The 24,558-nt window shown below is 32.9% G+C and overlaps 2 protein-coding genes across 3 annotated transcripts; one reads left to right on the top strand and one right to left on the bottom strand.

The window, feature by feature from the left end:
- Positions 1-4,009: 4,009 nt before the first annotated feature.
- Positions 4,010-7,243, bottom strand: LOC108987106. The gene is made up of 2 exons (XM_018959964.2): positions 6,957-7,243; positions 4,010-4,313 (listed from the first exon to the last, which is right to left on the bottom strand). The coding sequence occupies exons 1-2, from the start codon at positions 7,154-7,156 to the stop codon at positions 4,022-4,024; spliced, it is 492 nt and encodes a 163-aa protein (XP_018815509.1). The 5' UTR covers positions 7,157-7,243; the 3' UTR covers positions 4,010-4,021.
- Positions 7,244-8,652: 1,409 nt separating this feature from the next.
- Positions 8,653-16,528, top strand: LOC108987123 (DNA polymerase lambda). 2 transcript variants are annotated; one of them, XM_018959987.2, is made up of 14 exons: positions 8,653-8,912; positions 9,022-9,159; positions 10,029-10,376; positions 10,562-10,655; positions 10,740-10,870; positions 11,422-11,484; positions 12,474-12,653; positions 12,748-12,801; positions 13,183-13,271; positions 13,986-14,076; positions 14,959-15,039; positions 15,433-15,500; positions 16,078-16,162; positions 16,263-16,528. In XM_018959987.2, the coding sequence occupies exons 1-14, from the start codon at positions 8,739-8,741 to the stop codon at positions 16,359-16,361; spliced, it is 1,695 nt and encodes a 564-aa protein (XP_018815532.1). In that variant the 5' UTR covers positions 8,653-8,738; the 3' UTR covers positions 16,362-16,528. The 2 variants fall into 2 exon arrangements, with proteins under 2 accessions (XP_018815532.1, XP_018815533.1); XM_018959988.1 differs by having other exon boundaries at positions 8,820-8,925.
- The last annotated feature ends 8,030 nt before the right edge of the window (positions 16,529-24,558 follow it).

The raw sequence follows: 24,558 nt of genomic DNA, 5'->3' as shown, positions 1-24,558 counted from the left end.
GGTATAGTTATAAGTTATATATTAGTATTAGTTATAAACTTTTAGTAATTTAATATTAACATTTTATGTAATAATTTATAAATTATAATAAAAAATTATTTCATACATGAATATATATGTTATATATAAAATTTCACATAAAAATTTATAATTATACATTATATATAAAATTTATATATATTAATATTTAATATATAAAAAATATTTTGTATAAAATTTATATATAAAAATATTATTTTTTATTTTTTTTACTCAACCGGTCCGGTTCGGTTTGGTCCAAAAAATTCCGGAACCAGAACTGGTCGGTTTTTACATTTTAAAAACCGGTTCCAAACCGGACCGGTTCAAAACTGATAAAATCGATCAGGTTCAATCCAGTTCAATCCGATTTTCTGATTTTCCGGTTTGACCTATGGTAAGTTGTCTTAAGATGTTTCGTTGGGTGCGCAAATCCATTTTACAACTTTCATTTCTAAACGCCAAATATGGATTTAAGTTTCAACTTTCATTACATAAATATGGATTTAAATTTCGCTCATTTTTCTTTAAATAAAAATAGAATTTATTTATAAATATTAAATTTATTCATATTTTTAAAAATATATAAAAAGATTATATATTCTAAAAACTATAAATTTTATTTCTCATTTTTATATCCAATCCCCCGCAGGATAATGTCATATTTCAATAACGCCCACATGGAAATTGATAATATAACTGAAATGATTGAGGATAACAAAAATTAAAATAAAGAAAAGTATTTTAATTTTACCTTTCATTTTAGATTAATTGAAATAAACAAAAGTTAAAATCAAGTCTGGAAAACCACAATAAATTATGAGCATAATTTTACCTTTCATTTGAGATTAATGTTTTCAAATTATCAAAAATTACACCCAAATTTCTAGTTTAAGATACTATTTATTAATATTAATGGTGGGAGATTAAATACAGTATACATTACAACTTGTATCTTAAATAGGGATGGAATAATATTTTTGATAAGTCTGACATCATTTACAAAATGAGAGAGAATTTAATGAGAAAGTGTAATTTTTCTTTTTGTTTTCCAAATAAATCTTCAATAATGTTTTTTTTTTTACAAAAAAAAAAAAAAATAATTTGTCATCTCTATTAACTAAAATCAGGGCCGGCTCAAGGTAAAGCCACTTAAGTAATGTTATTCTGTCTTTTTAGAAAAAAACATAAAATCATTGAATTAAATAAAAATTTAAATAAAGCCTCATTTTAAATATTTTCTCATGTGAGCAAGACCCATGAAACTAAATTTTATATTTAATACGATGAATAGTTCATACTTCTAAATAATTTTTCTGAAGTTTTGCTAAGTTGAGGTAGAACATTTACAGTGATGCATCATTTTAAATAATTATATTAGATATAAAATTGAAAAAAATATATCTAAAGGAAACTGTTATCATTCATTAATCAGATAAACTTATATTCATGACTGGATATATGTAGGGATATCTTCATATCAACCATTACCTCATAAATCATTTAGTACATTTAGAGTTCTACCAATACACTTTCTTTTGTGATTGGTCTAGTCTTTAAAACTGTTCATACTCTCTACAAAAAAACTTTCAAAAGACAACATTCTACCTAAACAGAGACTCAGCCACACCTTTCATAGAGAAAAAAGACTAAACCTCTACAGATAAAACGTCTAAGAGACGAACTTTTTTTTTTTACTAAACAATAAGGAAAGTAATAAAATAGATGCAAAAAAAAAAAAATTACAATTTGGACCAACTCCAGTAGACTTTGAAATATGTTGTCTCTTTTCAGCCACAAAGTCAGATCTTTCAGATCTGATGATGGCAATTCTAATGATCCAGCGTATATGGTGAGAAAAGTTGCCAGAAAAGGGTGGCACGTGAGGACCACGTGCAGTTGTAAGCGGTGTGTGAGGATCACGCGTGGTATTTTTGAAAAATTGCCACTATCCTCTGAAAGATTTGCAGTCTGAGATTCTTCTTATGTTGCGCATGTCTCTCGAGAAATACCAGAAAACTGTAGATCTGTTTTTTCAACCTTGAAGGAAACAAAATAAACTAAAAAGAGAGAACTACCTTAATAGAAAAAGTGGGTAGATGGAGAAAGGAATGAATGAGAGGGGAGAAAGAGGAGGGCCTCCGGCAAAAATCAGATCTGGAGGCTTTTTACTAGAGAGAGAATCTTATTGATAATGTACAAAAAATAAATAAATAAGTTTTTTTTAATAAAACCTCATTTGATTGAAAATTTTAAAAAATATTTTTTAAAAATATTTAATATAATGATGTGTATCTCATTTTATTATAAATAAAAAACATCATTTTAAATTTTGTCTTAGGTCTCAATTTGTATTAAGACACCCCTAAGAGTATTGACAATGGCATAGTCATTGCCAAGTCTAAATTTTGACTAAAATTTGAGGTTTTGACTATAGGCAAAATTTTTAGAGAGGTTAATCTACATTGGAGTAGCCATCCTAAAATTAAAATAATAATATAATATTATATATTTTAATAATATTTTAAAAAATTAATATTTTGTAAATACACTGGTATTAATATTTAGAAAATATGCTTGTATTTAATATTTACTATTTTGCATTAATATTAAAATTTAATATTTAATCCACATTGTACGCAATGCCAATTTTGCGAACACCAAATTACAATAAAGCTTGGAGGAAACAATACTTGAGTTAAGGTGAAACGTATTTGGAAGGAAAAAGCTAGATGGAAGCATAGAGAGATAGATAGAGAGAAGAGCGAGGGAACGAGAGAGGTAGTTGGATGGAAAAATTATAAAATATTGATTTGATCCTTCTACAGTGACTCTTCAAATATGACTAGAAGTCCTAAATTATTATATCTCAAAACTCCACAAATATACCTTTGACTAGTCCAATGCAAGAGTTTTAACTAAAAAAAGGTAAAAATTTAGATTTCATTGACATTTGGCTAGGCCAATGCCAATACTCTAATACAACCTCATATGCATATAAATGATGAGTAAATAATGCACTAAAACTTTTATCATAAGAAAATGATGAGAATTAATCTTTACTATGTGTGAAGCTGAATCTTCTTTTGTAACTACAGAAGAGTGCATTTTTTTAATTGTGGAAAATATAATTTTTATCACTTCTCTTAAGGAAGTTTAAGTTCAACATCAACATAGTTACGTTCTATATATATGCAAATGCACACTCATTTGCCCCTATATTGTATTTCTCGATTCCGACCTATGTATTATTCCCTAATTCCAATATAGTGATTTAATACTACCAATAAACTCTTGGATCAGTCTTATTTAGAAAGAATAACTCAAGAAAAATGCTATATATTACATTATTTTTTTTTTCATTTTCATTTCATTATGCTGATATGGTACTACCCATAATCCTTGGATCAATTTTTGTCACTTCCAAAAGAGAAATTCAACAACTAATGAACATTACCAAATCAACATGGTAAGATGGGGGAATGAGATAAAAACATAATACGTGTGTAGTTTTTAACATTTCTATTATGTGAAACATATAATTGTTCTTCCCATAAATTTTCACTGCCTAAGCACATATATATTTCATTGTAGAAATTATATAAAAGGTAAGCTAGATATATGAACTTTAACTAAGTTTTAATTCCAACCATATTAAAAAGAATGTAAACAAAATACTTTATTAAAAATGAGTTTCAATTTTATGAAATTGCCCTTCATTTAATATGTTGTTGTAAAAAAGTTGTAACGGAATTGTAAGTTAATTATTTTCTAAAATGTCAAAGTTATAATCTTTGATGAAAAATTATATATACCATATCACAGTCTGACGGCCATCCCACTCCGCTGATGTGTACGCATAGTAACACGTGCCATGTCAACAAAAGAATTTAAACTTTCTTGTTGTGTACAGTAACTAATTGGCTCACAGTACAACCCCTTTCATATTTCATTTTGTTGCCCTTAAGCCACCCCATGCCCCTTTCTTCCCCTCCAAACACCCCTAACCCAGGCCTCCGTTCCATCGAAGTTGTGCTCCATCTAAGGTGTCCTCTTCACCGATGACAATAGATATACCGAAGCCAAGGGAAAACGTCCGGCCACTCTCCTTCTTTGTCTTTGACATCCGATGACCCTTTACAACGTGCGTCATCGTCATAGATCCAATCCAGCATGAAGACCCTTCATTGTTAGTTTGCTTCAACCAAGGTGCATGTCTAGAGCTTATATTTACTTTGACCTCATTACTCATTTGTGATTTTGCTGCTTTTGCTACCAATCGTCCTTCAACTAGGCTAGAAAAAGAAAGAAATATAGTTTATTCATGCTTCATATCCATGAAGAGGACCAATTAATAGTGTTTTTTTTTTTTTTAACCTCAAAGTCATCTTTTTCTAGAATTTAGCAAAAAAATCTATTATTAGAAGAACACACTCACGAGCTCAACATACTAAATAGTAGAGGATAAATCCAAGCATTATATTAAGCATCAGACTTTATTGACACAATAGTTAAAAAACTAAATTTTGGTTCTCCGAATTTGTAATATTGCCCAAGCATTAGACTCCTTTATTCACACATTAGCTCGGCACTTTACTTCTTTAGTATGATAGGCTCGAACTAAATTCCAACGAATAGATCCAATATGTAGTTTGCCCTCTCAATTAATGCAATCTAAACTATAATTATTTGCTTTTTAAATTCTTTGCAAACCATATGCCAAAAGTAGAACAATTCAAATAAATATGATTATGATCTTTGTTTGTATGGTTAAGATATTCATTTAATTTGATCTCTAGCTACTACTATATCTTGTCTAATTCTTTTCTCTACTAGTTCTATATGTACCAATTTCTCAATTTGATGCTTCTAATAAGATCTATTTTAATTTACTTCTAAGAATTACACATGACCACCCAAGAAGTTTTATGTGTACTGATCAGGAGATCAATGCTGAAGAGATAGTACAATGACTAGTTTTAGAGCAATCTAATAAGAGACTGATGGCACGATCAAAGAGTAATGACATGATCAAAGAGATTAATTTGCTTATGGTTCGTTGTTACGGTTAAACTATTGTGGAAATATCGTTAGGAATTGAATTTATTATAGCAGTTCCTATTATAATGTATAATAGCAATAAAAAGTTGTAAAGATGATATGAAATGTTTAATATTTTATTTGTGATTGATCTTGTAGTTGTTAACTAAATTTTGGACCATGAGACCAAATGATCATATGACCTAAAAGTTGGTATTTAAGTTAAAAGATGATGTTTTATGTTATATGGAGTTGTACGTTAAACAAATGGATCCATGTACGACCTAAAAATTTAATATGGGTCAGAAATAAATAGATTCAACCATAAATTAATATTTAATATCTAAAAATTTACTTAGCATGTTTAACTATTTTCCACTTTTGCCTATCATTCTTGTCACTTTCATATTTACTCTTTGTTTATAATTCCTTAATCGTTTTCTCTACTGTATAAGTCTTTTGCTTTGATGGAGGCTTCTCTTTGTCCTGAGCCACGAGAGAGGTCTTGTCACTTTTACCACTTTGCCCCACCAAATCATCGCTCAATGCACTATATTTCTCCTTTAACATGCCAATGTGTTTCATCACGTCCACATAATGCTCCACCTTTGTAGATATCATCGATGTTGGTTCAAAAAAATTTCTTGCACGAATTCTCACATCTGTCTAGCAGGGTTGCCACTCAAGCCATCGTAAATACTCTTAATAAGAGTATATATGTGCTTGATATCTTTCCTCTATCTATCAAGTATTTAGGGGGCAATAAAGTCACTTTTCGCATAGTCAATACAGCTATTATATATTGAATGTCTAGACAGAATCTCCCTAAACTTAAACAAACTGCGTGTACGTCTAGTTGATCACCTCACACTCATGACAGTATAGCTTCCCTCTAAACTCCTATCGTACCTCTCTAAATTAAAGTTCTTTCTCATTGCGATTCCATCTTTATCATTCAATTCAAGCCTTTTTTCATGACCGGATCCATTTGCTTGTTGCATTTGAAAAACCTTACTTTCCCCAAGCTCAAATCGTGATTATGCTCAAGCATTACAGTGGTAAAAAACCACTTCCCATCAATGCTTAAGTGTGCGTTGATCTTTGCCTTTCAACATGTTTTCGTTGTTGGCATTGGCTTGATAATGTTTCTTGAAGTGGTTCTTTTCTAGTCTTAACGAATGCAAGCAAATGCGACATATTTGACAGTCCCGTCTGCTTCCTTCTTATAACCTTTTTGAACAACACCAAATCTTTTTTTTACTTGGCATACTACCTATGGTATAAAAAAAAAGGTCATCACTAGACTTAAAAATCATGCCTATCTCTGGCTCCTCAAGATTTTTGTCCTCTATAATTTTATACTTTACATGTGCATCTTACTCTTTATCATGAAACTCCAAATCACATACAATTTGAACCTCATCAACATTAGTGAAATAAAAAAAAAAAATACTCAAAAACTATTGATTCAAAAGATTTACAAAAGAAGACTGAATAAACCTAATAACTCACCTACTGGGTTAACTTGGAGAGCTAAAGAGTTGTCAAACGTTATTTGTGTAACTTTTAAAAGTATCCCCACATTCATATTCAAATGTTAGAAACTGAGAGTATTTTGGCAACAAATGAAAAAAGAAGTGCTATAAAACTTGTGAGTATTTTGGCCATACAAAAAAAAAAAAAAAAAAGTGTTATTAAACATGGTAGTATTTTGGCTAGCCAACTTAGATCATCCTACAATACATGTAAATAAACAAACAAGATCAATCCATGAATGCTATGAACAAATAAACCACTGGGTATCTAGGCCACTCAAACGAAATTTCTAGGGCATGAACAAAGTAAAAATCATATAGGTGATTAACCAAAAAAAAAAAGTTGGAATAAATGGTACCTACCAGTGTAGCTCGATGCCGGTAACTATGAAATGTCTCTGGCATGCAGTGAAAGGTGGCAACAGGAGCAATGGACAACTATTTTGGAGCAAAATAAATGTTTTAGCCCTACCTGTTTTGTTCAAAAGGTCAAAGCCAGGCGTTGGTTTGTGTCGGAGAGCAAACACCAAACATATGAGAGTGGTGGAGGGCGATGATAGCATGGGGACGTTTCGTTCTTTGTTTTAGCCAGAAGGTTGTCTTCTTTTTGGAGCACTAGACGATGATATACGTCGAAGAAATAGTTTCAATTGGTGGTCTTCGATGGAAAGGAATTTTTAAACGATAACATACACGAGGTGGAGGATGGCAGCTGATTGGGCAGTTCCAAATGGGGAGGGAAATGATGCTTGTTTGTTTTATATCACTACAAATTAGGAACTGTAGATGTTTGGACTTTTTCTAAAAAAGTTTTATGATGTTGCGTGTGTTAGTATGCATGCCACGTCATTTGAGTAGGATAGTAGTCAAACCACAATTTAGTATATAGAAAGACCCAGCTTTGATAATCACGAATCACTAGATATTCAACTAGAATTTAATATTTGAAGCCGAGCAAGAGATCTATCGAAGAGAATGATAATATTCAGTACCTTTGATTTAGGGTTAAGCATAAAAAGGTATTTTGTTTCCCTATTTGCTTAAAACCAAATTGTTTTCTAGCTAAGTTTTGTAATTGAACTTTTTACAGTGTGGGTTGGGTTTGCACCTCCGCATCATGGGGGAGAGAGGCCCCCGTCCTTGTTCAAACAAATGGTGGAAACCATCTCAACAATGAACAAAGTTACAAAACCATCTCAAATTCACAATAATACACATCGAATACCAAAACTAGCAAAAAGAAAAAACCAAAACACAATTCATCTATCAGACATCAGAAGATTGGAAGAAGAAAAAAAAAACCTAAACGTCGTCAGATTCTCGTTGTGTTGCCAAAAGAGGAGAGAAAGAGTAGCGGAGAGAGAAGATGTAGACGTAAGTTGTGCCGCCGTGACAACTGTGTGAGAGAGAGAGGATAGCAGCACAAGGCACAAAGAAGTAGAGAGGCAAATAGGAAGGAAGGAAAGAGAGAGAGAGGGGAAGAGAAAACCAAGAGGGAGAACCCTAAACTTAAATCCTCCAAAACGACGCCGTTTTAACATTCATTTTTTTATATATAGAAAAAAAAAATCTTTACTAAAATAACGTCCTTTTAGGAGATTTAAATTTTGGATGATTTATATATATATAAATAAATATATATATATATACATGCGCGCGTTTTGGATCGGGCTTGAGCCTAGCTCGATGGTTGGGGTTGGGGTTGGGGTTGGGGTTGGGCCCAGCGACCCCATGCCCCCCTCCCAGCATAGGCGAGTGGGATTGCCCATGCCGCCCAGGTGGGGTCGGGACAGTGGACAACGGGGTGGTGGCGGGGCCGCCCCACCCAGCCCTAAGAAAAATTAAATTGATCTATATGTAAGAATTTTGATAACAGGAAAAATAATTTAGAAACACTATATTAGCACCAATGATGTTTCAACACGGGTCATTGACAGGCCACATATGTGCCACGTATAAAACATTAGTTAGAAGATAAAACATAATTTATCTTATAAATTTATAATTAATCGTGTAATTGTGGTGTATTTTTAGAATTTTTAGATCTCAAATATAAAATGGGCGTCAACGCGTGTCTTACACTGAGCATGGGATTTATTCAAACTGCAGAGTCCCCGGCGTATCAAAACCCAACCTCTTTCGGTTATGGAAGGCAGCCTGGCAGCTTGTAGAAGACGACAGAAGGCACCAAGAAGCAGAGAAGACTCGATGTCGCCAAAGCCAACCAAAAATCGAACACCCCCTTCCGACCCAAATGGAATGTTCGCAGGACTGGTAGTTTTTTTAGTTGAAAACGGAGTTCAGGCTCGCCGGTTACAGGTTTCACAGTCTTGTATTGTCACAAACCATTCTGCTTAAAATTTATTTCGTATCTTAATCTCTTTCTTTGCATTTTCCTTTCCTAAATTTATATTTCGGGTACTGAAAGATTTGGAAGCAGAAACTAGTGCAAATGGGGGCTGCAATAGAAGAGCGCCTATCAAAAAGGGTCACTCATGTATTTGCTATGAACTCGGATGCCCTTCTCAAACAAGTGGACGCTGAACGCTTCGCACGATTTAAGGGAGTGAGTCACCGGTTTTGTCTCTCTATTCAGCGTTATTCATTTTGTACAATTGGTACATGGTTTTAGAGTTGTTGCATCGTTTAATTTGATACGGTCTTGGTTACAAGTTTCACATTTTACCTTCTATGAACTTTGTTAGCTGAGTTACAAGTTATTCAGTACGATAAGTGTTTATCACTCAATGCGCTATTATTTTCATTGGAAAAGCTTTCTAATGGTTTTTTCTAATTTCAGATTTTTTAGTCCAATTTCGTGATTTGTAGTTAGATGTACAAAATAATCTCTTGCCTCCAATATTAATGTCTCGGAAAAGGCCTAAATTAGTGGGTATTTATCAGGTGCCAAGTGCTTAATAGTTGTGTTGGACTCCTTACATAGTTCATGATGTAGATCCCTTTTAGTTTATCAGTTTATCTGAAATAAATATTCTTTTTGAGAATCGCAATGAATCCCTAACCCGAATGAATTTTATTTTTTTAATTGTATTTAATTTTTTATTCTATTTATTTATATTTCATTTATATATAAATATATCTATTTCATTTATATATGTATACTATAACTTAGAACTACTAGTGTGCTTTCATTAAAATACTTAAGAGGCTGATTTTTAGAAACATAGATTGGGGATTTGAAGGACCAGAAAACCTGGTTAAGTCTATGCCAGATATTTAGCTTCAAGATTTATTCTATGGGGAGGCTCCAACTAGTTTTGGATAAATTCTTTTTTCTTTTGAAACTTCTTTCACTCCATCAAATCAGCATGTTGGCAAGAAAATTTCATCATATTCATCAATGAATGCATTTTTAAAGATTTTTCATTTCTTATAATGCTATTTGAAGTTGTGATGGGACTTCATTTGTTGCAGAGTGTTCTCCTTTATCAGTGGCTAGAGGACAGCTTGAGATCAGGAGAAAAGGTCTCTGAGGATTCATACTATCTAAATCTGGATCTAGAAGCAGACAACACACCAGACAAGTCTCTAGTTCCTAAAGAAACCAACATAAACTCTTCTAGCTATAATGAACCATCACATAGCAAAAAGATCAGGTCTTCCGCTGAAGATTCAAAAAATATGGATGAAGAAAGCAAGGAAGAAGGGAAAAGCAATGGTCTATATGAGGCACCAAGTACTCCTAGAGATTCTTATGACTCATTTCAGACTCTGAGCCCATCAAATACCAGTGGAAACACCCCTGATGCTCTTAATAAAGACGTAAGCTTCATCAGCAGATAATTCAGATAAATTCCTGAAACTTTTTGTTGTATACTGGCAGACAAAGCATACAAGCATGGTTACTTTGGGAGTGGGGGATGATAAATAATATCTTATCATCAACAATTGTTTTGTAGATCTATGCTTCAGTTTTTCTGCTGAATAATTTTACTATCTGTAATCAGGTTGGTGCATTGCAGACATCCTTGCCGTATAGTCCTCCTGATTTAAACAGGAACATAACCGAGATATTTAAAAAGCTTATTGACATATATAGAGGTGAAAATAAAATCCTGTATTCTCTGCTGTCTTTTTCTTTGCTCTCTTGTTGAGCTGACGTCCTGTGGTTATTGCAACTGAAAGCGTTGGGTGATGACCGGAGGTCATTTAGCTACTACAAGGCTATCCCAGTTATAGAGAAGCTACCCTTCATAATTGAAAGTGCAGACCAGGTCAAAGACCTACCCTCAATTGGAAAGTCATTGCAAGATCATGTAAGTGATCACCCTCATGCGTAGGATTTCTCAGTTCGTTACTGGGCTCATCTTTTAAAAGTTTTAGTCTTTCATCTCAAAAGGTACATCACATGACGTTTATACAGATACTAAACTTGTCTATTCTCCAAAGTGAACAGCTGAATGGTTTCTTAGTTACTTCCTTTTTCCCCTTTTAAGTGTGAATGAGAGGGTAGTTTCTCATTAACATCATTATTTGCCTCTCTGAATGCTGTATATGCGATCATTACTCACCGGGAAATATGTTTGCTGAGTCGTGAGTCTCATCATGATATTGTTGCTTACTTAGTTCACTTGTTGTTTTGTATGTAAAACTTAGTTACGATGTGTGCTCTACAAAGTCTAATGTGGTGTGACCAATGTTGAAACTCACAATTTGCAACATTAGTGGTGGATCCTTACAGGTGTTGTAGTCAGAATTTAGAGAAAGCTGTGCTCTATAAGTATGCATTTTCTGGCGCACAGTAAAGGTTTTAAGTTTTAACTTGTTTCAGCTAAAGCTTACAGAAGCAATTTGTAATTACTTGCAGATCCAGGAGATAGTGACAACTGGAAAATTATCCAAGCTGGAGCACTTTGAAAAAGATGAAAAGGTGTTGCAAAGGTCCTCAGTAAAAACTGAATTTCCTGTAGTGCTTAAGGCCTCATAATATATTTACACTCTTTATTCATCAAATTAATGCTTTGCACTCATTCTAATTGTTGAGTATCTTCTTCTTGTTGCCATCTTTATGTGTAAGTAGTTGGAATTTCTATACTTCATTTTCCTCTAGTCTGGACTTATTTTCTTGAACATGGTCTTCGAATGCCAGTGATGGAATAATCTAATACTCTTAATAAATTTTCCTAGTGTTTTTAGATTCTGGAGCTTCTCTTTCAGTATTATGTAGTTTTAAGTGAAATCTTAAATCATAAAGCTTGAAGGATGGTGGATATTTATTTTTTCTTGCTTTGAAACCGTACATTTTGATCTGTCTTGTTTAAATTCTTCATTTTCATTCACAATTTTATTGTTCTTTTTCTAATCTTGGTTTTTTATATGTTAAATCAAGCTTGAGACTCGTTTAGACATTTGGAGTATCTCAAAATTTTGTGAATAGTAGTGAAATGGTCTGTGAATAGTAGTGAAACGGTTTGAGTTAAGATGTTTTATTGGGTTTTGAGAAATGAGAGAGAAAAAGTTGAATAAAAATAAAAAAAATTGTTTGAACATAATTTTTTAATATTTTTTTTGAAGTTTCAAAAAGTTGTATTGATTTTTGCATTTTGTTTTAGATGAAAAAGTTGAAGATTTGAAATTGAAAAGTGTATTATGTTTGAGTGATGTTTGGGAAGGAAATTGTGAGAAGTTTTGAGAATTTCTCATCTCATCTTATTGCCCAAATGTACCCTTAATTTATGAAAGTTACCAGTGAGGCAGCAGCTTAACTCTAATTTGGAGGGGGTTTGATTTTTTAACGATTTTTTACCCACTTATATAGAACTGGAGATTAAAAAAAAAAAAAAAATACATGCAAGCTACATGTAACTATAGTTCTTCATACTTCATTTTGATCTCTCGTTGCTGCCTTGTTATTTTCAGGTACGGACAATCACCTTATTTGGCGAAGTTTGGGGTATCGGTCCAGCCACTGCACTTAAATTATATGAAAAAGGATATCGTGCACTAGATGATCTGCAAAATGAGGAATCATTGACGAATTCACAAAGACTTGGGTTGAAATATTTTGATGATATCAAGCAGAGGATTCCGCGCCATGAGGTCTGGTCTTCATGATGCTGCTTGGAATTTCTCATCTGTAAGTTCTGGATCTCCTTCACCCTGGATATTTTTTAATATATTTCCAATTCTACAGGTTCAAGAGATGGAGCTTCTTCTTCAGAAAGTTGGGGAGGATGTTCTGCCTGGGGTGAGCACCCTAACTTTTTCTTTGGAGCAAATCCTTTCCAGCTGAATGTCATTAAAATCAAGAACTTCTTGGCAATAAATGTAATTTATCATCCTTTATGTGTCATTATAAATTTATTTATTAATCAGATATTTTTGGATGAACCAGTTATATGCATAGTTTAATTCTGTTTTATGATTGATATTTGATCACATGTGGATCTAGATATAATTCATTGAGGGCCATACCTCAAGGCTTGGCCATGTTTATACTTTTCTAGCATTCGCAATGCTTTTTCATATAAGAGCTATTCTACATTATTAATATCTGTCTTGGAGGTGATTATTATATGTGGAGGATGGGTAATTCTACATTTCTACCATTTTGATGTCTGTCTTGAAGGTGGTAATCATATGTGGAGGATCATTTAGACGTGGAAAAGCTTCCTGTGGGGATTTAGACATTATAATTACACATCCTGATGGGAAGAGGTGCAAGCTCCTTCTCTTAGTGTGTCATGCACCTTTTATATTTGCTTCATTTTTAATATTTATTTGTGTTGATCTTAGAGGAGACCAGATTGCTGCGGGCCAACTGTGTCCTCTCCTAAATTTAGCTTTTGTTCTATTTCTGATACATTCTTCTTCCCTGAAAGAGTGAAATACAGTTAACTTATTAGAAAAAAAAAAAGATCGTAAGAGATGTACTGATATAAATAAAAAAGGTTGTTGAAGAAATTTTGTGGTCCATTTGAGAGAAATATAAGACATTTATTCATGGACCTTATTTGCTTTTGACATCCGCCATACATCTGGCCAATCTTGGTTCCCCAAGTGATAGATTGTATTACTAGATATCTACAAATGTCAACACAGTTTTTCTGCAGCATACAAGGTTCAATGAGAGCTTTCTTTCTTTTTTTTTAATGATGAGAGATCATAAATTCAATATTGGCAAAAAGCAAAATTGCATTGACCTTCATTTGCTGGAGTGTTTGCAATTCTTTGTTCTGGTTCATTGACATGCTTCTTATTTAATTGAAGCAGCTTCTTGCTGGCATTTTCTTTAACATTATTGTTTATGTTTTTTGTCACCTCGGTACTATTTTTACACTCTTTTATACTTACATTGTCTTCCTGCTTTGTAACAGTAATGTGTGTGGTATTAGTTATGAAATTCTGGTTTAATATGCTCTGAACTTACAGTCATAGAGGTTTTCTATCAAAATATGTCAAGCATTTAAAGGATATGAAGTTCTTAAGAGAGGATTTGGTTTTCAGTACACACAGCGAGGAGGTAATTTTTTGTTTGATTGTTTCTTTACGAGATTTTCATTTCTTGGATGGTATGTTGTGTATGAGAAGGGTTTTTTTTTAATTAGGTAATTTTAAGGAGTATCTACTTTTTGAATGCCTTTCTTTCTAAACCTTATGTACATTGACCATAGTTTGGTTTTGCAAACTGGATTATGCAGTTATGGAAAATGAATCATTTTGATGTTCGGTTAGTGTCTTAATTTGATAGACCTTGAGGGGCTGAGTTCCTATAAGTTTAAACTTTTATGATTATTGATTCTTTAACATGGTATCAAAGTTTGTCTTCCCTATGAAACATCTGTTTTGAGTCCTAGGAAACTTGTTTGCTTTTGTTTCTGTTTCTGGGCTCCATGTGCAGATTCTGGCTGCACATATAAAGGCAAGGTGGTGCCAATTTGTGTTAGCTTGATATGTATTGTTGGAGTTGTGCTTTTAAATTCAAGTTTTTAGAATAATTGATCCTCCAACACTTGTCTGATTCTATTTTAAGTAGTTCCAGTCACTTGTCGGCTTTTATATAACAAGAGGTCAGTCAGAAAAGTATATTTTGAGTTATAAAGTCTATGATAAATGGGATAACGAAATAACTTGTCATTTTATATACTGTCCAAGTATCATTTCTCTTTTGGTTGAAAAGAAGACTTTAAAAGAAGAAAAAGTAAAAGATCTTCAAACTTTCTTAACTCAATCATCTGTAAATTAGAAGCGAAAAATGAAAGAAGAAAGAAAAGAATCATATCTGCAGAAAATTTATGTGTATTTTAAGCCATTTCCTTCTGCTTATCTGTCATGCATGTATCTTTGTATGTTTCAGACTTGCAGTGATATGATCCATTAACTTCTTTATGCAAAATGTGCACAGGGTACTGATCATGGTGTTGACACATACTTCGGACTATGCACATATCCTGGACGTGAGCTACGCCACCGAATAGATTTTAAGGTACTTGATGGTATCCTGTAAAAAATTACCAGAACAGACATCAACACTTGTATATCTACTGGTGATTTACTTATATGTTTACCCCCATATCCCAATGCATCGTTGGCTATTTCTGGGAGGATTCTCTGAGTTTTGGGTTTCTTAGCCTCTAGTAACACAATGGGAAGAAACCTCTACTGATCCATTTCTCATTTCTTTTAACACCCCATGCAATTGTATTACTAGTGTTAACAGGAATAAATGTCTTTCCATGTTAATTCTTTAAGTTAACTTTTGGTTTTTATGATTAAGAGACCAACTTTGGCTCTATACAGGTTTTAGTTGTGTTATGTTGAATTGCAAAATGTATACAACTGATTTCCTGATACTTGAATGTCTATATTGCACTTGTAGGTATTCCCAAGAGACATATATGCATTTGGACTAATCGCTTGGACAGGGAATGATGTCTTGAATAGGAGGTATGTTTTTTTTTTAATAAAATACTGTCTCTGTAGTTAACTAAATTTTCAGGTTCACGAAACGGTTTCCTTTCGTAGAATCAAAAGTTCACAAAACATCTCTCTGCATAGGATTTTATCCCTTTTTTTTTTTTTTTTTGACATCCTCTGCATAGGATTTATCGGTTTCAATACATGTAGCTGTTAGGTAATATACTACAAAAAAAAATTGCTAACCTAAAATATCTTGGAAAAACAGTTTATCATAAACAGAAACAAGCAACTGGCTTTATTCAGAACTACTGACAAGCTTTGCTTTGCTTTGTTGCTAACAGACTGATGCCGAGTTCTTCAGAACCATACCCCGCACCTTACTTTTTCCCCCTACCAATTGATGCACTTTCCTGTGCTACAGACTTCATTTGCTTCTCTTTTTAAATGCCTTTATTAAATTTTTCCTTACAGTTAAACCACATTTGTGATTGAAAAATGGCTCATTCATGAAATTTATTTATTTATGTATATATTTTTGAATAAATTCAAAACAATCCATGGTTGAGTAAAACTTTATACCATTCTGCTTGATGCTTGGTTGCAGGTTGAGATTGGTGGCAGAATCTAAAGGATTCCGGCTTGATGATACAGGGCTGTTTCCAGCTACTCACAGTTCAGGCGGTAAACGGGTAATGACTTTGCTTTGTAGGTGTTTTCTATAAACGCCTATTTTCCTTTTTTCTGCAGTTCATTTAGCATAAGCATGTATCGTCCCATCTGCACTCGCAGGGCACAAGAGCTAGTGCAAGTTTGAAATTTGAGACAGAGAAAGAGGTGTTTGATTTCCTGGGATTTCCTTGGCTTGAACCACATGAAAGAAATCTGTGAGCCGTGAACAGAGTTTGCATGAGCATGCTGTATATAGGAGGGTCTACCGAACTTGGTTTACACTATTAGACAAGGAAAACTATCGCTTTCTTTGTAATTTATAATATCCACCAAGACTTGTATATTAGAAGTAAAGAGTAATGCCATTTGATAGTTTGGTGTGCAAATTGAAAAACTGGAATAATTTAAAATACAAATTAATAATTTTGATAGTTTACGTTACAACTTGAAATTATACAAATTCTCCACGAGACAAAGTTTGGAGCGGTGAGTTAGAAAACTTCATTGCTAACTGCGATATAAACTACCAGTGATTCAACCAAAGTTTCAAAAATCGTTCCGTTTTGTTACGATCCCACATTGACTAAGTATGGGATTAGTTGATGGTTTATAAGCTCCTAGGCACCCTTCCCTTGTAAGCTAGTTTTCAAGAGTGAGTTCTACCTAGTGGGTTCATAACAAATGGTATCAGAGCCACCCCACATCTAAGGCCATGTTACGACGGTTGCAATCGTGCGGCACGGGGGGTGATGCCGGCATGGCAGTGTTCGCCCGGAGCTAGGAAAAGACCTAGCGCACAGCCAGCCCGTGTGAGCGCCGGGACTGCCGTGGACGTCGGTTGCGGAGCGTGGTGGTTGTTACGATCCCACATTGACTAAGTATGGGATTAGTTGATGGTTTATAAGCTCCTAAGCACCCTTCCCTTGTAAGCTAGTTTTCAAGGGTGAGTTCTACCTAGTGGGTTCATAACACGTTCTGGCTGGAATTTTCCGTGCTGGAATAGTAATCGGCACGGGGTAGGTACCTGTTCTGTCTCGGGTTAAATTTTGGCCGATTTCTGGTGACTTCTCCCATTTTTTCCTCTCCCTTGCAAAATCAGGTTCTTAAAATGGAATCCCTAGCCACACTCCGTCTGTTTCCAGTATGGTCCTCAAAACAAAGTTCGAACCAGCAGAAAAGTAGAGCAAATACTCAGATTGAGAGATGAAAGGCATGGCTAACGTTGAAGTTGACTGCGATTCTCATGATCGCTTCTCTCCTTCAAGGAGAGGGATTTTCTCGTACGCAACAATGGGGACCAAGCAAATTTTGACTGTTCTAAAATAATGTGATCACCACTCTGACAACATAAGTATGATTCTTAGTATGTTATTATTTTGATTGTTTGGGTCTCAAAAAGTATATTAGAGACTGGAATACGGAGTGGATGGTCTGTTTTGATTAGTGAGGAAAATTTAGAAAATTCAAATAAAAATTCTCATACAGGGGTCCCAAAATAGATATTAAAAAAAAAAAAAAAGAGTATTAGTGAGGAGAATTTAGAAACAAGCCTCAGTTTATTTTATTTTATTTTGACATGTTTTCAATTTGATAATGCAGAGATGCAAGTTTATGCCCAATTATTGAGAGACATTTGCTGGCGTGGCGTCAACACCACTCAAGTTGAGGTGGGAAATGGAACATGTGTGAATACAGACAACCCCAGATTTAACAACGATGCATAGAGGAAAAAATTCTTGAGTATTTCAGTACTTGATGCATGAAATGTTATATATAGATTGCTTTCTTTCTTGGTAATATATTAAAAAGTATTTCAGTTTTTGAAAGATGAAGAGGAGGCGGCTAAGAAGAATCAGTCCTTGATCACTTATAAAAAAATGGTGTTTCTTGTGCAGAAACTAGAAAATCTTGTTTCCATTGTTGTGTGTTTGGTTGTGTTTCTCATTGTTGTGTGTTTTGTGCAAACTTCTCTCTCTCTCTCTCTCTCTCTCTCTCTCTCTATATATATATATATAGGAAAAATATATGCATCTGCCCCACACCGGCACACACTCAACCTATTGAGTGTAAAAAAAAAAAAAGTGATGTGAAGTGTGTGCCTGTGTGGGGCAGATGCATAGCATTTCCCATATATATATATATATATATATATATATATAATTTATCTATATAATGTTTATCCCAAAACGGTACACTGAAACGTATCGGAACCAAAATATTCCATTCCAGTACTTCAACCAGAACGGAATTCAAAACTTGGGATTCAACCAATTAATTCAAGTACAGTGATTGCAATCAACGTCGAAGGCAACAAAAAAATAATAGACGTTTAAAACTAGTGATGGTAATTTGTGTTCGCTAGGGGTGGGCTCGTCCGGTACTGGTTTTTAAGAAATGAAACTGGTCCAAAACCAATTTGGTGCAGTCATAGGCATTTGACTATATAGGTCAACCCAATTCGACTCGTTAAACTAAATGGGTTAGACCTTCAAATCCTAATATGATCCATTTAAATAAAAGGTTATGTTGTGTCACATTTTTTACCCGTTTAATAATTAATTAAAAATTGGTCAATATGATATGTTTCATTTCAATCTATTTCATGTAAATGGGTTGAACTAATTCGCAATATCCATTTGGCTTGATTAACACAATTTCACATAAAAACTATAACCTAAATTTATTAGTACCACAATATCTCTAAAAAAAATAGACTACCTACTGACAACAAATATCAATATTTTTTTTAGATTTTAAGCTATAATAAACCAATATTACGAATCCAACAATAACAAATATGAGCATAAGTCCAAAATTACAATCATAATAATAAAAACATACGCATATTGAGAAATATCAATATTACAATCCAACAATAATAAAATTATAATTTTGAAATAAAAATTAAATGGATTATTGCGGATTGACCCATTATTGATCCATTTATTAAACGTGTCTTAATAGATCAATCCGTTTTGAACTAATCTTATTTATATCAAACCCAAATCCACTAATTTCTTATTATGTTCATGTTGGAACGACCCAAAAGAAATTCAAAGCAAATAATTTCTTTAGACATTAGGAACATCATGATGAATCAAGCAATTAATGAGGTTTTAGTCCGTAAAGTAATCAGATCCTAGTCTGCTATGAAGACGGAATTTGGTTTTTGATTTAATTAAGGCACTTAGGAATATAATTTTTTTAAACGAATTGCACAATTAGACTCGTAATAATATTTAAGATTTTATGGTGCAATACAAAGTTTCGACTTTTTTGGGTGAATGGTAACCCTGGAGCGCCACATGACAATTGGTTCAAACAACTATCAAACTACCATGTAAGATGTCTAAATCTACTTAGAATCATTAGGATTACTTTTTAGTTAGACATGTGGCGCAATCCTAGCCATCCATTTGGAAATTCTAGGACACATGTCAAGTGGAGGACAAATGTGATGAAATTGAGTGTGATTCAAGCCATGCCATCATGCCTCTTACACCAAACATTATTCCACCCAAACCAAACACTATTTGGTCAACTAAAAGAGGATTTCAACCCTAATGAAACCTGAAACCATTGGAATCCCACCGAAACCCTAAACCCCGTGTGATGGCCGAAACCCTAAACTTGGTTTCCAAACCTTATACCACTTGGTTTTGATTGTGTTTTATCACTTGGTTAAATCACCTCCTCACACAATTAACCACTCAGTTATAAACTCATACACCCGTAACCACTCCCTTATATCTTGTTAATTTCATTTAACCAAGAAAAGTTCGATTTGAATTAAGCATTGACCAAAACCCTTACTAGACCCCAAACTAAGTGCATTTCAGTTAGGCCATTTTTAGTCTACTGGAAAACCCAACTTAGGCCAAGCTTCTTGGACAAATTTCTTCCCGCTTACAATACCATACTTAGGTGTCATGCCACCTCAGAATCAACCACAAATAGTGGCTCGATGGCAAGTAAAAAAGCCTACAAACTAGCCCCACCCATTCGGTAGTAGCCGATTTTCCAGCCCTCACTTCAGCACTTTTTCCTCCACTTGCACAAGAAATCTCTCCCATTAAAGTTTCCCAACTTAACCACTTAGTCAGCCTCTACTATACAGCCCATGCCCCTCACAATTTCATTTCACATTTAAACCACTTTCCACTTGTTTTCCTAGAGCAAACCAAGAGAGAGTTGAGAGGTAGTTTTTCTGGGTAGTTCGGTTCTTGCATTCTAGTCCCTTTGTGAGTATTTCCTATGGCTTAGTCCTCTTATATTTTTTTTCTATATTGAGTCTATTTTATTTGGGTGTGTGTTGGTGAACTTTTCATGGAGTTTTGATGGGTGAAAGTTTGGTTTGACGATGGGAAGGTCTAGGTGCTAACAGTTTTGATGTTTGTGTGGAATTTTGAAAGTTTTGTTAACTTTTTGGTGAAATGATGGGTATATCTTGATATGGTTAAGTTTTAACACATTTATATGCAAGATAGAATTGGATTCAAAGCATGTTAGTAATTTTTGAAAGAGGGTTTTATGATTTCAAACTGATAGAAACCATATAGCTCAAAACAGTTTCTGTTTTGGCTTAGGTATTGATTTTGGTTTTAGAAACTTGATCTTAGGGCTTTAATTTTCATATATGTGGTTCTTAATGATTTTATTTGTGTCAAGAATATTTTTTGATAATATCGGTTTAGATATTTGCTAGAATGTTGTTAAACATGCAAGAGTCTAGTTTAAACTCAATCTAGAGGCTATCGGATATGAAGATTTGTTTGGATGAAATTTTTGCCACGACATGCTAGATTTAATAATTCGATCAAGTTAGAACTTGAATATGAGATATATGGTTTTGTTATTTGAAGGTTTACTGTATAAAAATTAAGGATCTAGTCACTTTGTTCCAAGTCTAAAGCATGTTATACATGGTTTTATATTTTTATGCAAACCGATTGTGTAGGTTGTATTTTGTGATTTTTGATTATTTAGTCAAGCATACTATCGCTTAGATTTGGATGATGTACATGTTAGGAGAGTGTTTATGGACTTTTGGAGTTCTTGAAGTTGATTTGAAAGTGTTAGACCAAGAACATCCAGAGTTGGTTCATTTTGACCTAGTTTTGATGTTTTGGCATTTTCCTTGTTATAATAAGTTTAAGTTTTTATTAAATGTGTATTTTGATATTTTTGCATGATTTTAAAACATAAGATATGATTTATGAGAGTTGATAAAATTGAGTTAAGCATGCTAGTATGTTGGAAGGTCAAGTAGCAACAAAAGTGAAGTTTTTGGCCTAAGAGTGAATCGACCAAGTGATGTTTGGCATGGTTGTGATTTGTTTTAAATTTTTCTTTGACATTTGGATTTAGGATACAATTTACACAATGAATACAAATTTTGGTAAGTTTTGGAATTCATATGCAAAATCATTATATTTTAGGGGCAAAATTATAATTTCTTATATGTAAAGGGGTAATTTTGCAATTTTAGCCATAAGTTAGTAAGTTTTATGGGGTTATCTCTCTGAATCAGGTTATTTACTAGACTAATAAGAATTTAATGAGATATTCTAACTTCAGTTCGCACTCATTTACGCTTCGCTTTATGTTACACGACATAACTATAAAGTAGCCTCTAACTTACCTATAGCATGCTTATGTATGTATGGTAGTAAGATCCATGCAAGTTATGTTCATGTTTCCTTTAAGTTTATTAAATTGAATTATGTTATGCCATGTCATGTTGTTATGTATATCAAGAAGAGAAATGATTTGTACAAGCTCCATACAAGCCGTTGTAAAAAAGTGAACTCCACCTTAAAAAAATGTAAAAAAAACTATTATTTATTAGTGGGACCCATTATTTTATAAAAGGCTCGTATGAGACTTGTCTATTTGGAGTTTGTATCTAGCATTACTCTATCAAGAATGAATATCTATCACATGTCATGATCATAATGTCATGAATCATATGTTTATTTGTAAGTTAGATTGTAAATTACTCTCATTATTTTTAACTATATATAGTGGTAAGGCTACTATGATTTATATTCATGCTACTTATGCTACTTATGCTTATTGTAACTGTTATAATATACCATGTCACGTCATTAATCATCTGTTATATGTTTATCTATTACATGAATGTCATGTCCTCTGTTATATGTTTATCTATTCCACGAATGTCATGTCATCTGTTACATGTTTATATGCTACACGAATGCCATGTCATCTATTACACATACATAGTGACACAACTAACATGTCATCTATTATATGCTTATCTGCTACAAGAATGCCATGCCATACATTACATGTTTATTGTTACACAAATCTCATCTCATCTGTAACATGTATCCCATATCATCTGTTACATATTTATCTATTACATTCCATGAATGCTATGTCACCTTATTAAGTTACATGATTTTATGTTACATGCCATGAATGCCACATCACAAGCATACAAGTATGTCACAAAAATATTTCTAAGTCATGCATGAATTGTTATATTTTATCACGACTCCAATGTTAGGGTGAATGATTATTCTAGTGAAACTTTCTTCTTTATGATGGAGGTTTAAATTAGATGTGGAATCCCCTGGATTTAAGGATGTAACCGGTCTGGTTTGGTCCATTTTATACATTTTAGAACTAAACCGGTATACACCAGTTTTGAAATTTTAAGAACCGACACTGGACCGATTCACTATTAAAATCGAAACTTTCGATTTGTCCAGTTTCAGTCCGATCCAATTTTTTCCATTTTACGGATTATATATATTAGTAATAATATAATGTTTACATATACTAAATTATTAGTTTATTTATATTATAGTATAAATATATTATTTTATAATAATTAACATATATTAGTATAATATTAAATTTAACTATAGTCTATACAAATTCTAGACTTTTTATATGAGAATATAATATGATCAAATGTGTAAAAATATATTTACAAAAAGAATACATATAGTATAATTTATTATGCCAAAAATTTATTTATTATTGATATATATAAATATATATCAAAAGTAAGTTTATAGTAATAACTAAATATTAATGTTTATGTTTAAGATTAAGATTTTATATTATATTAATTTTATATTATAAAATTAAAATTTATATGTTATATCATGATTAATTTTATATTATATTACTTGTTATATTAATTTTATGTTATAAGATTAATAGACTTAAATAATAAAATTAGAATTTCATATTATATTAATTAGCAATTTAGTATATAATATATATAATATAATATAAAAAAATTATATATAATTTAAAAAATTATAAATATATAAACCGGTCCAGTTCGGTTTAAACTGGTTTTCAAAATATGAAAACAGGTATCGCACTGGTTTTGGTTCTTAAGAACTAGTACCACACCGGATCGCTTAAAAACCAAACCAAACCCACCGGTTTGGTCCGGTTCAATCAGTTTTTCGGTTTCTTTTTATACCTCTACCTGGATTGACAAAGTATAGTCAATAGGCTTCAAATAAAATCTAAATAACTGATTTTCAAAGTGAAGTCAAGGTACCCAAAGCCGATGGTGCCGAACTTTTTTTACAAGCACTTAATCCATGGTAATGATTAATTCGAACTAGTGTGAAGGAATACTCTTGTAATGGTTAATTTGTACTACCTAAGTATCTCACACTAAATACTCTTGTTGGGATTAGTTTGTATTGCCAGAGTGTTTATATAAAACCTTTAACACGTACTCACAACTGACGTAAATGCTTGTGATAAGATGTGGTATCGATAGGAGCACATAGCCCTTGGAGAGTCGTGAAGCATACACAATTTACGTAAACAAACACATATTAACAAGGTCTCATATTCGTGTCAAGTCATGCCACGTTCAAATTAAGTCATGTTATTTTTATATCAAGTCATGTTATTTTCAAGTCATGTTTCACCTATTCAAGTCCATGTCATAAGCATACATGTCGTTTATTATCATGTGTGCCTATTCATATTGTTGGTACCTTACTTGTTGAGATTTTATAATATCACTATAATAGTCTCAACTACCATTCCCTCAAGAATAGTAGATGATATATCAAAAGATAAAGGATCAACACTTAAACAATTGAACGAGGTTGAATAGACTACAAAGGATGCACAAGGAAAAGATGGAGTTTATCCTCTATTTTCTAGACGTTATTTTGGAGACTATATCCGAGCTGCATGAGCGGCTTAGTGATTTAGCCCGGTAATTCTAATTGATGTCTACGCTCATGGAGTGCAATCTCCAGTACATATTTTGATTCAGACTTGTTGTATAGTTTTGGATATATGAATATTTATGAAGTCTAAATTATGTTTTGAAATATAGAGTTCTGGTACTTGTGTATTGTTAAAAAAAAAAAACAAAACTTATCTGACGCAAATACAACATATT

The sequence above is a fragment of the Juglans regia genome, chromosome 16 (assembly GCF_001411555.2).
Source record: "Juglans regia cultivar Chandler chromosome 16, Walnut 2.0, whole genome shotgun sequence".
NCBI lineage: Eukaryota > Viridiplantae > Streptophyta > Magnoliopsida > Fagales > Juglandaceae > Juglans > Juglans regia.
This window is presented reverse-complemented; position numbering and strand designations above follow the sequence as displayed.

Bases quoted from the DNA above. Each gene is read 5' to 3' on its own strand.
- LOC108987106 (XM_018959964.2), bottom strand. From the start codon at position 7,156: ATGCTATCATCGCCCTCCACCACTCTCATATGTTTGGTGTTTGCTCTC. The intron at 4,314-6,956 runs GTAGGTACCATT...TTCTTTTTCTAG, and splicing joins ACCGGCATCGAGCTACACTG to CCTAGTTGAAGGACGATTGG.
- LOC108987123 (XM_018959987.2), top strand. From the start codon at position 8,739: ATGGAAGGCAGCCTGGCAGCTTGTAGAAGACGACAGAAGGCACCAAGA. The intron at 10,871-11,421 runs GTAAGTGATCAC...AATTACTTGCAG, and splicing joins GAAAGTCATTGCAAGATCAT to ATCCAGGAGATAGTGACAAC. The intron at 16,163-16,262 runs GTAATGACTTTG...CTGCACTCGCAG, and splicing joins ACAGTTCAGGCGGTAAACGG to GGCACAAGAGCTAGTGCAAG.